The 14,419-nt window shown below is 46.8% G+C and overlaps 1 protein-coding gene across 1 annotated transcript; it reads right to left on the reverse strand.

Moving 5' to 3' along the window:
* Positions 1-7,505: 7,505 nt before the first annotated feature.
* Positions 7,506-14,255, reverse strand: HEBP2 (heme binding protein 2). The gene is made up of 4 exons (XM_010844223.1): positions 14,066-14,255; positions 13,404-13,539; positions 12,511-12,691; positions 7,506-8,384 (listed from the first exon to the last, which is right to left on the reverse strand). The coding sequence occupies exons 1-4, from the start codon at positions 14,165-14,167 to the stop codon at positions 8,186-8,188; spliced, it is 618 nt and encodes a 205-aa protein (XP_010842525.1). The 5' UTR covers positions 14,168-14,255; the 3' UTR covers positions 7,506-8,185.
* Between the last annotated feature and the right edge of the window lie 164 nt (positions 14,256-14,419).

A 14,419-nucleotide genomic window follows, 5' to 3' on the forward strand; every position in this document is an offset into this window, starting at 1 on the left:
TGAGTTCTCCTTTACCAACAGACCACGTGAAATGGGTTCAGACCAACCAAAACACTTCCGCCCCTCCTCCCCCATTGTCAGAAAGGCCATGCACGTGGCACAGTTTTGGCCAATGAGAGATAGGAAATAGTCTGTGAGTTTCCAGGAAAGCTGCTTTTCTTGTGTAGGTACCATCCCCTTCCTTCTTTTATCCCTCCAATGGATGGGAGGCTGGAGGAGAAACTACTACTGCAACATTTGAGGCAGCAACAAGGATGAAAGAAGCCACGTGGTGTGGAAAGCAGAGGGGAAAGGAGCCTGGTCCATTGATAACATCCAGAGTCACCGTACCAGCCTTGGGCTGTCTACCTCCAAGACCCACTGGGTAAGTCATTTGTCACTGGCTTTGCAATTGACTGATACAGTTCTCAGAGGAAGATAAGAGGGGTTGGCTATGGTGAACATGAGCTAAGACTCAGTGAATCAGTACGGGGTTATCTTGCCTGTCAAGTATGTCAATCTTAATTATATATTTGAGGGTTGGAGAAACAACCAGTGAGGGTCTGCAGACCCAGGGAACCCACTATAAGCCAAACTTTGACTAGAACTCCATTTATTCTCCAAAGTCCATATGCTCCCATTTTAAAATGGAAGGGGAACTATGATGATATTTGGAGTTTCTAGGTATCAAATGTCAATTTGAACCCTGACATATCTGGGTATTTTTTTCTTTCTCCAGTGTACAAGTCACCTGAGTAAATGATCATAGGACCTATTGGAAAAACACTAGCAGAATCTTTAGTGTACACACTTGATGAAATATTGCAGTGATCTTTCCCCTAAGGATCCAGTTATTCAGCCAGTGAGTTTTGTGTCTGGAAACTGGGCAAGGGATTACAGTTTTGTGGGGTTTGGGAGGAGCTGAGGGGGAAGATGATCTCAGCCCCCTGCTGATCCATCCTTGCTCTCTTTTGATTATATATAATTACTCTTATTGGTTATTCTATTTCATCCGTTGTTGTTCAGTCGTTAAATTGCAACCCCATGGACTGCAGCATGCCAGGCTTCCCTGTCCATCACAATTTCTCAGAGCTTGCTCAAACTCATGTCCATTGAGTCAGTGATGTCATCCAACCATCTTGTCCTCTGTCACCCCCTTCTCCTGCCTTCAATCTTTCCCAGCAGCAGGGTCTTTTCCAATGAGTCAGCTCTTCACATCAGGTGGCCAAAGTATTTTGTCCTTAAGGATGTTATGTTCCATTAACTATCTTCTAAGACTTAATAAGACAGGCCCCCTTGGCTGCCATTTTGACCTTGGTGTTTAGTATAATTGATACATCCTGACTTTTGCAGTGAGCACTTCCACCTGGCCTCTGCAAGGTCGCATCATCATCCACATTGCTCTCAGCAAGCATAAGCCCTATCCCAGCCTCTCCAGCCCAGACTGCAGAGAGAGCCTCCACAGAGTCCTTGGTGATGTGCATGCCTCTTGCACCAGTGCATGCCCACTGGCCTTGGAAAATGGTGGCGCCTCCAAACCTTCCCATGGAACAGTTTCTGTGGACTGAATTGTCTCCCCCTCAAATTCAGATGTTGAAGCCCTGGCCCCCAAGGTGACCACTGGCCTTAGTAAATGGTGGGTCTTCTGAACCCTCCCATGGAACACAGTTTCTGTGGACTGAATTGTCTTCCCCCTCAAATTCAGATGTTGAAGCCCTGGCCCCCAAAGTGATGGTATTAATATTTGGAGATGGGCCTTTGGGAGATGATTAGGTTTAGGTGAGGTCATGAGAGTGGAATCCTCAGGTAGGACTAGCGTCCTTACAAGAAGAGAAAGGGACCAGGGATCCCCTCTCCCTCTCCACTGTGTGAGAAGGTTGGAGGAAGATGGCTATTACAAGCCTGGAAGTGGGCCTCACCAGGCACTTATTCAGCCAGAACCTTGATCTTGGAATCCTCAGCCTTCAGAATCATAAGAAATACTTTTCTCTTTGTTTAAGCCACTGAGTCTATGATGATCTGTTAGAACAGCCCAAATAGACTAAGACAAAAATCTGACAGGCCTCCTTGCCACATGTGCTATACACATTCTAGCACGCCCCTTCCGTGAGACTTCTTTCCTCTGTTACCTCTCCCAGCAGTTCAGGCATTCCAACATTTCTATTACTTTTTTCTGGCTACTAGGCATGGCCCTAAAGCAGTGAGTTTGCTCTGTCCCCTGGAGTTTTATTCATGGCCTTCAATGCTGTATTCTGAGCAATATTCCCAAGTCAGACTTTCCCTTTTTCAGTCTTGTGTCCTGGCATCTTTGACCAAGACTAAAGCCTGGTCCCAAGGGTATTCTCCCGGGCCCTGACAGGACATGCTGGCTAGCCATGTGGCAACCTTGGCACATTGTCCATCTCTTCATCAGGCCCAGCTTGGCTTCTGCCAGGTTATTCTGTGACTTAACCTTGGGTAAATGCCTGGTAGCTGGGAGATGGGTAGGGACAGCTCCTAGGGCTGCCTGCTGCCTTATGGGGGGGAAGACCTGTATCTTGTCTTTCCTTGTGTTAGCGTGAGAGGAGGGAGAGACAATAGTTCTAGCTCTTAATGGAGGGAGGGTGGGCCTCTTCTACAGGCTCAGAATGTTCAGAAACTTTAGGGAGTCAAAGCTGTGGGCCGCACGCACCAGATGTCCCCATTTCACATTCCAGGTTTGATTCTGACCTTGACATAGCACATCAGGCTTGGTTGAACATCTGTTGGCAGTTATTACTTTTACCATCCAATCCTGCACTTGCCTTCAGTATGAGATGAGGACTGTTTAACAAGCTACCAAAGAGGTTCTGGCCCTTACGCATAGCTTTAAATGTTAATTTACCTTAACTTTCATGATCCACCTGGGGCATTGGATCATTGTGGGACAACAATCCAACTCAGTCATGACCATTCAAGTCCACTGCCCTTACACTCATTATCCACCCCAACCCCAGTTTTTAAAACACCTGAATCCTTCACCAGTCACTGCATTCCTTCCCACCAGTATGCCATTGCATCTAAACTTAGTAACTAGGCAGCCTCGTGCCAGGAGCTGTGTATGTATGGCCTGTCCACAGGGATGGGACCAGACCGGCAGTTTGTGACCCAGTCCCCAAAGTGCTGTCTTACTGACCATGATCTTGGGACCACTCTGATACCAGCTGTGCCAGTTCAATGCTGAGACAGGGTTGGGAATACAAAAGATGTATGGTGACGTTGTACCAATGAAAGGGAAAGGGAAGAAGAGATCTGGAGACTGCAACACAGATCTGACAGTCTCTGATCCCTGGGTCCGGATCCCCTGGAGAAGGGAACTGCCACCACTTCAGTATTCTTGCCTGGAGAATTCCATGGACAGAGGAGCCTGGTGGGCTACAGTTCTTGGGGTCGCAAGGAGTTGGACACAACTGAGCAACTAACAGTTTCACTTCACTTTTCACCAGCCCCCTAGGGAACTCTGGAGCAAAGACTTTATACAAAGGGTCCTGAGTCAGACAGAAATGCCTAGGTCCTTGTACCACAACCTTGTTCAGTCATTGGCTGAAAGATGCCATAAAAAAGTGTGCTATCAGCTTTCACTGCCTGGCTCCTTTGTAGGGAAGATACCTCCCTGAGAGTAGTGTGTCTTTATCTGCAGTGGATCCTGAAGAAAGTAACAGCTGGCGACATCAGCTAATCACACCCCTCACAGTTGGGCAACGGTCCTTCTGGGAAGGTAGATCCAAGTGGTCCACCTCCTTGTGCTTGCCTGCCAGGACTCCAAATCTCAGACAAGACAGGCCCGTGCTTTGGCCACAGTTGCAAATAAGTGCCAGAAGTGATGGATGACAACTTTGCATCAATAATCTCACCTCTGAACCGGGCTCCTAAAACATGCTTATCAGCAGTGGCCTCACTCTGGTAACCACACCTCGACAACTAAAGCTCAGTCAGTTCCTAAGTGATTCTGCAAGTCTGCTAATCCTAGAACTTTGCACTTATGGAAACCCTGTACAAATCAGCAGTTCCCTTTGTCTGGAGAGGCTGGGTCCTGCCAGTGCTCCCTGCTCAGCAAGCAGTATGTGCAGCTTTGTTCTGGATACCCAAGGTGGCCTCTTGGACGTATTACCTCTGCTCAAAAGGCTCTCCCTGCCCCCAGGCTGTCATCTGAATGGCACCTTCTCACTATTCAGGTCTCATATGTCTCTTCCTTGGGGAGGCCTGATCTGACCTCTCACATGACGGCCACTGCACCCTGCCCAGCCACACTCTATCCCACGGCCCCACTGGTATCTGCACTCTCTCACTCTCTGGATCGTACACTCCACGAGGACAGGGCCCTGCCTGTCCTGCTCACTGCTGTATTCTCAACTGGAACCTGGACTGAGTAGAAGAGTGGAACACGTGGTTAAATTTGATGGGGTCACCCCACTGATTGGGGGGGCGCATTTCTGCCTGCCACTATAGCCAAACCCCTGGACAGTGTGCAGAGCCTGCGACACAGGAGGGACTCAGTAATGACTTACTGAAAGATGAAAAGAAATGACATATCTGTGAAATATTTATAAGGAAAAGAAAGATTTCTAGAGGGAAGGAAATGGCAACCCACTCCAGTGTTCTTGCCTGGAGAATCCCAGGGACGGGGGAGCCTGGTGGGCTGCCATCTATGGGGTCACACAGAGTCGGACACGACTGTAGCAACTTAGCAGCAGCAGCAAGGGATGACTAGAAAAGAATGAATGAATGAACTCAGTTTAAATGAATTTGCAGACTTGAAAGTGTATCTTAGGAAAAATTGACATACAAATGTGAATGGGTGGTGGGAAACACAGTGATGGGAGGTGTTGCCCATCTTAATTCCCTGTCGTGCTGCTGCTTGGTCACTAAGTCATTTCTGACTCTTTGTGACCCCATGGACTGTAGCCCACCAGCCTCCTCTTTCCATGGGATTTTCCAGGCAAGAATACTTGAGTGGGTTGTCATTTCTCCAGGGGATCTTCCCAACCCGGGGATCGAACCTGCATCTCTTACTTCTCCTGCATTGGCAGGGGAGTTCTTTAACACTAGCACCCTAATTCCCTGTCACGGTTCCTGAAATATGTCCTCCCAACCTAGAGCTCCAAGGAAGCCTCTGGACAACTCTTGCCAGAGAAACTAGATAATCAAGGCAAGGGAGAGATGGAAATTATTGTCCCAAGTAAGGGTCTAGGGGAACTAGGATTTTATTTTTTGGGGGGGTGGGGAAGATCAGGCAGAATCAGAGCCTATTGGTGAGCAGAGTGTTTGGAGCATGAGGAAAGGGAGGGCCTGAAGATGGAGGAAGGTCTCATTGATGGAGCATGAATTAGACCAACAAGAAGAGTGGAAGGTTTAGCCTCAGAAAGGAATCTAGACACGAATTTCCTATCCATGAGAGAAGAGAAAGCTCAACTGAGATACTGAGGGATATTTTGTAGTCAGTGCCAGCCACATAATTAAAATAACTGATTCACTGCTATGAGAAATCCTGTCTGGTCTGGATTAATTTAGGGTTGAAAAATGTTTTCATTTATGATTTACGGAGGAGGAGGAGGGAAAAATGGCATACCTTGGACTTAGAATACAAAATTGCTTTTTTATGGAACATGTTTCAGATTACAACTACATCTTGGCAATCTGAAATATGCTTTTCTCATCTAAAATGGAATTTACTATGTAAGAGATGCCTATTTTTTATAGGGTTATAGAGCAAATATGTTGGAGAAGGTGATGGTACCCCACTCCAGTACTCTTGCCTGGCAAATCCCATAGACAGAGGAGCCCGGTAGGCTGCAGTCCATGGGGTCGAGAAGAGTCAGACATGACTGAGAGACTTCACTTGCACTTTTCACTTTCATGCATTGGAGAAGGAAATGGCAACCCACTCCAGTGTTCTTGCCTGGAAAATCCCAGGGATGGGGGAGCCTGGTGGGCTGCCGTCTATGGGGTCACACAGAGTCGGACACGACTGAAGTGACTTAGCATAGCAAATATGTAAATATTTACCTCATACCAGTAGAGGTATGTGGACATTTCATCAGTAGGAAGGCTAGAAGGGTTAGACCCACAGTTAATTCTGGTAAATGAGCTAAGAAAGAAATTTAACTTCTCAGCAAACACAAAAATGCAAAGAATCAAAACCAATTAAGCAACAAAATACCTTTGGAAAATAATTGCCTAAGATTAAAAAAAGTATATCCATATAGTAATTTTTAAACTGGAAACCTAGCTTATTTTCTATCAAAAATTATAATCTAAAAGGCCTCTCTGAGGTCATGAGCATGTTGACTATACATGTCATCACATGCAGGAAGAACCCCTCCACACAGTCTGAGCTTGCTGATGGCCTGAGAAAACTGCACTCTTAAACATGGACTGCCAGTAGGCGCAGTGGTTAACAGCCTGGACCCAGGAGTCCCACTGCCTGGCTGGAATCAGCCTCTGCCCTTATGACGCCGTCTGGGGCAAGTTACCTAACACCTCTGTGCCTTCATGTCCTCATCTGTGAGATGGAGATGACACAAGGTGACACCCAGGGTTGCTCTGAGGGTTGACTGGGAATTCAAGTGAAATGCTTAGCAGACTGTACCTAGAAGGTGATCCGTAAATAGCTATGGAAGCTATTCACTGTAGGTATGTTGGTCTAGTGTATCCAGGTTGCTGCTGCTGCTGCTGCTAAGTCGCTTCAGTCGTGTCCGACTCTGTGCGACCCCGTAGACGGCAGCCCACCAGGCTCCCCCGTCCCTGGGATTCTCCAGGCAAGAACACTGGAGTGGGTTGCCATTTCCTTCTCCAATGCATGAAAGTGAAGTCGCTCAGCCGTGTCCGACTCTTCTCGACCCCATGGACTGCAGCCTACCAGGCTCCTCTGTCTATGGGATTTTCCAGGCAAGAGTACCGGAGTGGGTTAGGGAGGTTAATTCTAAGAGGTACTGTATAGTGTTGGGGCTGAAAGACCTTGAGCATCATCTAGCCCCAATCTTTCATCCACTGGATACCCAAATCTTTCATACAAGTGATCACATGATCCCTGCTTGAACACACACAAAGATGGGAACAGGAAGTAATGTCATTCAATGGATGTTCTCCAGTACTTTGGCCACCTCATGTGAAGAGTTGACTCATTGGAAAAGACTCTGATGCTGGGAGGGATTGGGGGCAGGAGGAGAAGGGGACGACAGAGGATGAGACGGCTGGATGGCATCACTGACTCAATGGACGTGAGTCTGAGTGAACTCCAGGAGTTGGTGATGGACAGGGAGGCCTGGCGTGCTGCGATTCTTGGGGTCGCAAAGAGCTGGACACGACTGAGCAACTGAACTGAACTGAGCTCCAACCTGCTTTTCTCCTTCACACCTACAACCATCATCCCCTAGGAGCCCACAATAAAGCTTCCCATGACAGGCTACCAGGTGTTTGAATGTGATGTCTTCTCCGGAACAAGCACACTCCAATACAATAGGTCCAATTTTAAAACTTCCTCATTTTGCAACAACCCACTCTTTGAATACTGAATCATTTTTATGTGATCTCCAGAAATACCACATAAAATACATTAAAAACTCAAGTGAATTTTAAAATTCTATGTTTGTATACATTTGTTTGGATAAAGCATGTCTTTCTTGAGTACCAAAATTAAGTCAGAAGTTCCTAACTTCACAAATATATTTTTATCATAAAATATTAGCAAGACTTCTGAGTCCTGTGAGTTTTTCTTGTGTGGTGGGGGCAGTGGGCGGATAGAAGAGCAGGCTCAACAGAGAAAGTAACAGTGGCAGCTGCAGAAGATGATTTGATTTTTGTTTCCAACTGAACTTCACTTCTCCAGGCTTGACAGCCTTGTAGTTCCACACAGGATAAACGTTACCATTTTTATTGATAATATCTGGAGTGGGTAATGACGCAAATCCAAGTAGAAATAAGGCAACATGATTGTGATACAGCAATGAAGAGAGAACATTCCATTTCCCTGGAGCCTCAAAAAGCCAGATTTACATGTTTATAGAATCCTGTCCCCTATTATCTGTGTATCTAAGGCATCAAGTATTAAAAAGGCACAGTGGAAATAAGCTCAGTTCATAGTATTACTCTCAGGTAGAGATACTAGATACATTTTGCTTATAGGTAATGATGAGGTCTATGTTAAACAAAATTTTTGCCTCAGACAGTAGACCTTTCTCTCCTTTTCTCATTCCCTTTCTTTGGAGGGTTCATTTTTCTGGATCAACCATACTTCATTATTTTTATCAAGCAATTTGAAAGGGCTATTGTAGCCTGCGGTGTAGTAAACCTTTTCGTCGAAAACTTTTCCTTCTTCCCTCAAAATGCTTGCTAATGTCAAGAGTTGTTCTTGATTCTTTTGGGCACTAGAGAATCCATCGAAAGACCTACAAAGGAGAAAGTAAATAACCATAAATGATTTTAATACCGATGCGAATGTTAGTTTAGGAAAAAAAGCAGAGGCTGATACAAGGAAATCTGGATGAAGTGCAGTTTCAGAGTTCCTCCCTCTAGGCACCTGAATTGACCTGTTCCCTTTCTCTTGTTCCCAGGCTCAGTGTGACCTCACACACCCTGAAGGGACCCAGGAGGAGGCACAGGGTCTCATCTGTTGGGCAAATTTGGACTTTACACCATCTTGTGCTCTAATGCTGTGCTTCTCAAACTCTAATGTGCATGCAAGTCAGCTGGGAAAATGCTGGTTCAGGGTGTCTGGGGTGGGGCTTGAGTGCCTGCATTTCTCATAAACTCCTGATAATGCTGATGCTCCAGGTCAGACCACAGTGAAACCCCCTCAGTGGCTCCCTTTCAGACTTGCTGCTGCTGCTGCTGCTAAGTCACTTCAGTCGTGTCCGACTCTGTGCAACCCCATAGACGGCAGCCCACCAGGCTCCCCCGTCCCTGGGATTCTCCAGGCAAGAACACTGGAGTGGGTTGCCATTTCCTTCTCCAATGTAGGAAAGTGAAAAGTGAAAGTGAAGTTGCTCAGTCGTGTCCGACTCCTAGCGACCCCATGGACTGCAGCCCACCAGGCTCCTCCATCCATGGGATTTTCCAGGCAAAAGTACTGGAGTGGGGTGCCACTGCCTTCTCTCTATTTTCTGTCAAACACTACCTCTTTTTCTTGGAAAAGGGTAGGTGCTGTATGACAGATGAACATAATATAGTTTTGATCCTATGAACTTTCAGTCTAATGGAAGAGATGGACATGTTGGCGACTCTCTCCATACAGTCTGAGTAGTTTTATCAGAGACAGAATCAAAGTGCTTGGGAACACTGAGGATATGATCAGATCAAGGGTAAAGGTGTATCTCTGAGTTGGGTCTAGAATGGAGGATGGTTTTCCTGGGCAGAGAAAGGGGAAGGATAAGAGAACAAAAGTCCAAAAAACACAAAGCATTTTCATAGGCATAAATTGAAGTCAGGAAGGTGAGTCAGACATGGAAGTAAGAACTTTGTGTATCATCCTAAAGCCTTTTTATATTATTCCAAAGGATATTGAGCAGCAAAGTAACTTGATCAGATCTGGGTAAGAATATAGGCAGAGAGATAGAAACTAGATTGCAGAGAAGGGACCAGTGAGGAGGCCGCTAAGAGGATGGGGATGAAAAGACAGTCAAAAGATTCTAATAAAAAGTGGGAAAATAAAAGTTTAAGTATAGATTTTAAAGTATACAAATGAAAACACCCTGAGATGAAATCATGACAGCACACTGACTTAGCTGAGTTGCTGACATGTAAACACGATGAGTCTGAAGTTTGAGAATAGGAAAACAAACAAAAACACTTCTAATAGGATTTCTAATTCTTCTTTAGCACAAAGTTTATTATCAATATGCCAATGGAAAAGCATTCCTACCATTCATCAGATAAGATGTAAGTCTCAAGAGTACAAACCAGGCCTGTCTTATTCAACAATGTCTACCAGGCACCTAGTCATTCCTGGCATGCAGTACCTTTTAAATCCTAATTGAATAAGTATAGGAATCTATGCACATGTATATAAAATAAAATGTTGAAGACAATTGACAAAACTCTCCTTAATCTTCATCATGTTGACTGATAATAATACTTCTGAATCATGTGTTAGGAAACATTCTGACTGCCAAATTTATTATTTATCTCCTTAAGGAATAGTCAATTCTTAGTATAATATGTTCTGCCTAAAGGGAATCTGTTTCAGATCTCACTTCTTTCTTGAAATCAACTCTTGAACCTCCTACTTAGAGATCATCTTTTGTCCTCTGAGTACATGTTGTTCTACAGTGATTTATCCATGGCTTTATTCAGGACACAGACAAATACTGAGCCTCCCCCAAACACCTGCCTCATCAGGAGCGGTCGGATTCGGGCAGAGAAACATGTTGCTGTATTCTTGATGACGTTACAATCTATAAATAGATCATTAGATTTTACAATCATAGGACAGAGTGGCTGGCTGACTGCAGACACTGAGGAAGGTCTCATGGACAAGGTGCCCATTGATCTAGGTCCTAAAGGATGAAAGCAGAGAAGAGGGAGGGAGCTAGAGTTGGTCGTAAGATGCTGCTCGTGTTCTGAGTATTTTATGTGAATTAACTCATCTGATCTTCCATGGCAACTCTGTGAGGTAGGTAGGTACTCTGACTATACAAGTTTCATAGATGAGGAGATTTTGGCAAGGAAAATCTCAGCAACTTGTCCAAAATCAAAGGTAAAGAGATGTGGAGGAACTTGGGCAGAAGGAGAGGGGAGCACAGATGTCAGGGAGACAGGTTGGGCCACATTATGAAGGCGAAGCGTACACTGTGAACTGTCTGAATGTCACGCTGAAGCAAGAGGAAACCAACAGATTTTTAAACGCTGTAACAGGTTAGGGTTTTGTTGCTGTTGTAAGATAGATCGGAGTTCCAGAGTGGAGGGCAGGAGAGAGGAGGAGACTGGTGGGCAGAGAATAGTTGGGAGGCTCTTGAAGGGAAACCTGAGATTGAAAAACGTCGGAGTATCTGGTGAGCGTCAGGCATGCGCTGGGCACGGGGGTAGCACAGGGGTCTCAGCTGAGGTCCCTGTGAGGTGAGGGCCCAAGGAAGTGACTGAGGGGTGAAGGGAACGGAATCACGACCATTTCTGAGGCAAATGGGCTGGATTTGGGGACTGATTATCAGGGTGGAGCATGTTGATGGCCACAATGGTCCTTGTTGGGGAGGCTGTCAGACCATTGAGACGCTTTACCGACACAGGCACTGTAAGGTCAGAGAAGGCTTGGGGGAAAGCTGGGTTTCAGAGCTGTTGAGCTTGATCTTCCACCCCCACAGGGAGATGCCCAGCTAGTAGGAAAATCAGGGCTGGAGACACTGAATTTGAGTCACAGGCCACAGATAGTTGAAGCAGTGTGACCAGACCGCCCAGATCACGTCTGCTATGACATGAGGGTAAGTGAGGGCCATCAACAGTGGCCCCTGGGTGGGGAGTGGATGAGGTGCCGCTGGAGGGAGAGAACCAGGAGGAGAGGAAAGACAAGAGGGCGACATTCCGAGGTACAGGATGGACAAGGATCATGGGGCCGGACAGGTCAGCACAAGGATGCTGCAGGAGGCACATGGGAAAGCACTGCCCTCGAGTGACAAGTTCAAGTGTGCTGCAGAGGGTGACGGGAGCCCAAGGAGCAGGTGAGGCTGTACCAGGCTGTGCTGGTCTGACAGGTACATGGGACTTGAGGAAACAGAGACAGAGAGACAGAGTCTTTTAACAAGGGAGGGTAAAAGTAAAAGTGTTAGTCGCCCAGCCCTTTTTTACTTTTTGACCCCATGGACGGTAGCCCACAGGCTCCTCTGTCCATGGAATTCTCCAGGCAAGAATACTAGAGTGGGTAGCCATGCCCTCCTCCAGGAGATCTTCCCAACCCAGGGATGGAACCCGGGTCTCCCGAATTGCGGGCAGATTCTTTACTGTCTGAGTCACCAGGGGATATAAGAGGGTGAGAAAGGGAATAACAAAGGGACTCTAATACAAGACTATTATGTACTTTGTGGGGCTCTTTAAAAATACCAACAGAGAGAATTTAATACAAGGAATGAGTGGAAAGGTATTGAAGGTCTGAGAAATGCAGTAACTGTAGGAAGCAGCTACCATCCTTTAGGCTGGAGTAACAAGGAAGAGTTTGAGGTTATAAGAACCTAGATTTGGGAGGAGGGGTACCATGCACTGTTTTAAAGCGTTTTTCTCCAGATGTAACTCGATGGCAGGTAAAGGCAGTCTAATGCATTTGAGGGGTGGGGTGGGAGTGTAATTTGTGTTGCTTCTTATATGTGGGAGGGATGCATGAGACGTCTCTTCAAATGAATTCATTTTTTCATGTCACAGACCCTTAGTAACATATGAAACAAGTCACTAGAAAAACACCACGAAATGCATTAGGCCTGTTTTCATGGAAGGGTGAAAAGCACAGGAGCTAAACTGCACAGGCGCTAAACTATGAGAGCTCACAAGTAAAACCAGCAGTCAGCAGTGCTGTGAATGACATCTACCACTTACCGTACAAACACCGTCATCTCGGCTCTGTCTTCAATGAAGACATCAGACTCTGCAGGCCTGGGCGGATCAGATTGCTGTTCAGAGGGGATATACAGGGAAATGGTAATGGTAGACTCGCTAAAAGGACCTGAGCCGGGCTCCACGTAGCTCGTCACTGGAGCTGTCATCTTTATTTTCATCTCTGTGCCAGGAAAATATATATTTAGATGCAAAGGAAAAGCAGATTTAGTGTATTTATGACTACATTTTAAAATGTAATTATTTTTTGACCTGAGTTTCTTGACATAAATATTTACCTTTAAGGTAATTCTCATCCGAATAAAAATAAGGGCAAAATTACAATTAGCGACGTGCACATTAAACACTTTCTGTACTATTAACATTATAACTATTTATGTACTATCAATATTTTTCATTAGTCCATAGTTTTAGAGATAGAAGGGAAAATCAGTAATCACATGGTCTAGGTCATTCTTTACTTATACAATTCAGACTGAGGTCTCTTTGGCTAAGACCTGCTAAAATCTAAACAGCATCAGTGCCAAACCAGAAGGCAGATCTTGAGACTCTGGACCTTGTGTGTGTTGACCCTTCCTGCCTCCTAATATCTCTTGTTTTACCAGTCACCAAATTATCTCAAAACATTAGCCATGAAAAGGCCTTAAGGCTAGGTACACAGAGGCCCAGTTCATTCAGAAGAGTCACAGAAAGGAGAACAGAAGCCCAAGAGTACTCTCCTCAAGACAGGAAGGATCCTGAGCATAGGCCTCCCTCCTCTTCGGACAGTCTTTGATCATCTGGTTATTTTGCTATTCTAAAAATATATTTCTTTAATAAGTGAAAACCCAATAAGCCAGGCCACAATACGGTCATTAAAGGTAAACCGCCTTCACCTTTCTCGTTTTTGCCTTGAAGGTAGCTCTTCAGCCTTGTAAAGCCAGTCTGCATGGCTGAATCCCAGTCCATAGACTCAACCGCAGTGCTGACCCATTTGGCAGGCCCGTAGTGTCGGATCTCATAACTTCCGGGCTAAGATGGAACAGGGAAAACTTGGAGGAGACAATTCTAAGGCAGAACGTGAGATGCAGCAGTACAGATACCTTGATCTCTGGTCCACTAGCACGGCCTGTCCCGGGGAGGGGCGCTGCCCTTGGGTCCAGCCCGAGGTTCTGACTTCTCAGCGCCGACAGGGCCCCTCCCCCGCTGCTCCCATATTTAGATTAGAGACGTTGGCGGCCTCTCTGTTCAGGTTAAAAGCAAGCAACTGTTCCGCCCCTTTGCCCGGAGGGTCCCATCTAGAGTTTGGGAACATGATCATATTTTTTTTTTAGCCACAAAGAAAGAAAATTGAGATGTGGCATCTAGAGTTACGACGGCTCCCGACCCCCTTTTCCTGTTTGTGCAGGAATGGGGTTAGGACTCAGACCAATTTTTTAAATGTATTTTTTAGTTAAACCTATGAGACCCTCCGGCCTCATTGCAGATCAGCTCGGGGACACCCCCGCGCTCGCCACCCCCACGGCCCGCACCCTCCCAGCCTGCGGGCGGCGCCTACCTGGGGGCCAGCATCCTCCGGGACCTCCCAGCCCGGCGTCTCCACCACGGGGGCCTCCGAGCCCTCGGCTGCCCGGGGATCGGGCTCCAGCACCTCGGCCATGGGCGGCGCCGATGCTCCCAGGAAAGAGCCCGGCGAGCTGCGCCAAGAAGGGGGCCGCGCCGGGCCGCTCGGGACCGCCCCGCCTGCGTGTCCCCGAGTCCCCGCCCCGCAGACGTCTGGTCACCTCCGCGCAGCGCGGGAGCCCCGAGTCCGCGGAACACTGCGGGACCCCGACCGGGAGGGGACGCAGCGACCCCGATCCCGACCGGGGCAGCTCCGGCCGGCCGCTTCTCCTGCGGGTCCCGTGGGCTT

The sequence above is a fragment of the Bison bison genome, unplaced genomic scaffold, assembly GCF_000754665.1.
Source record: "Bison bison bison isolate TAMUID 2011002044 unplaced genomic scaffold, Bison_UMD1.0 scf7180017864198, whole genome shotgun sequence".
NCBI classification, from domain to species: Eukaryota; Metazoa; Chordata; class Mammalia; order Artiodactyla; family Bovidae; genus Bison; species Bison bison.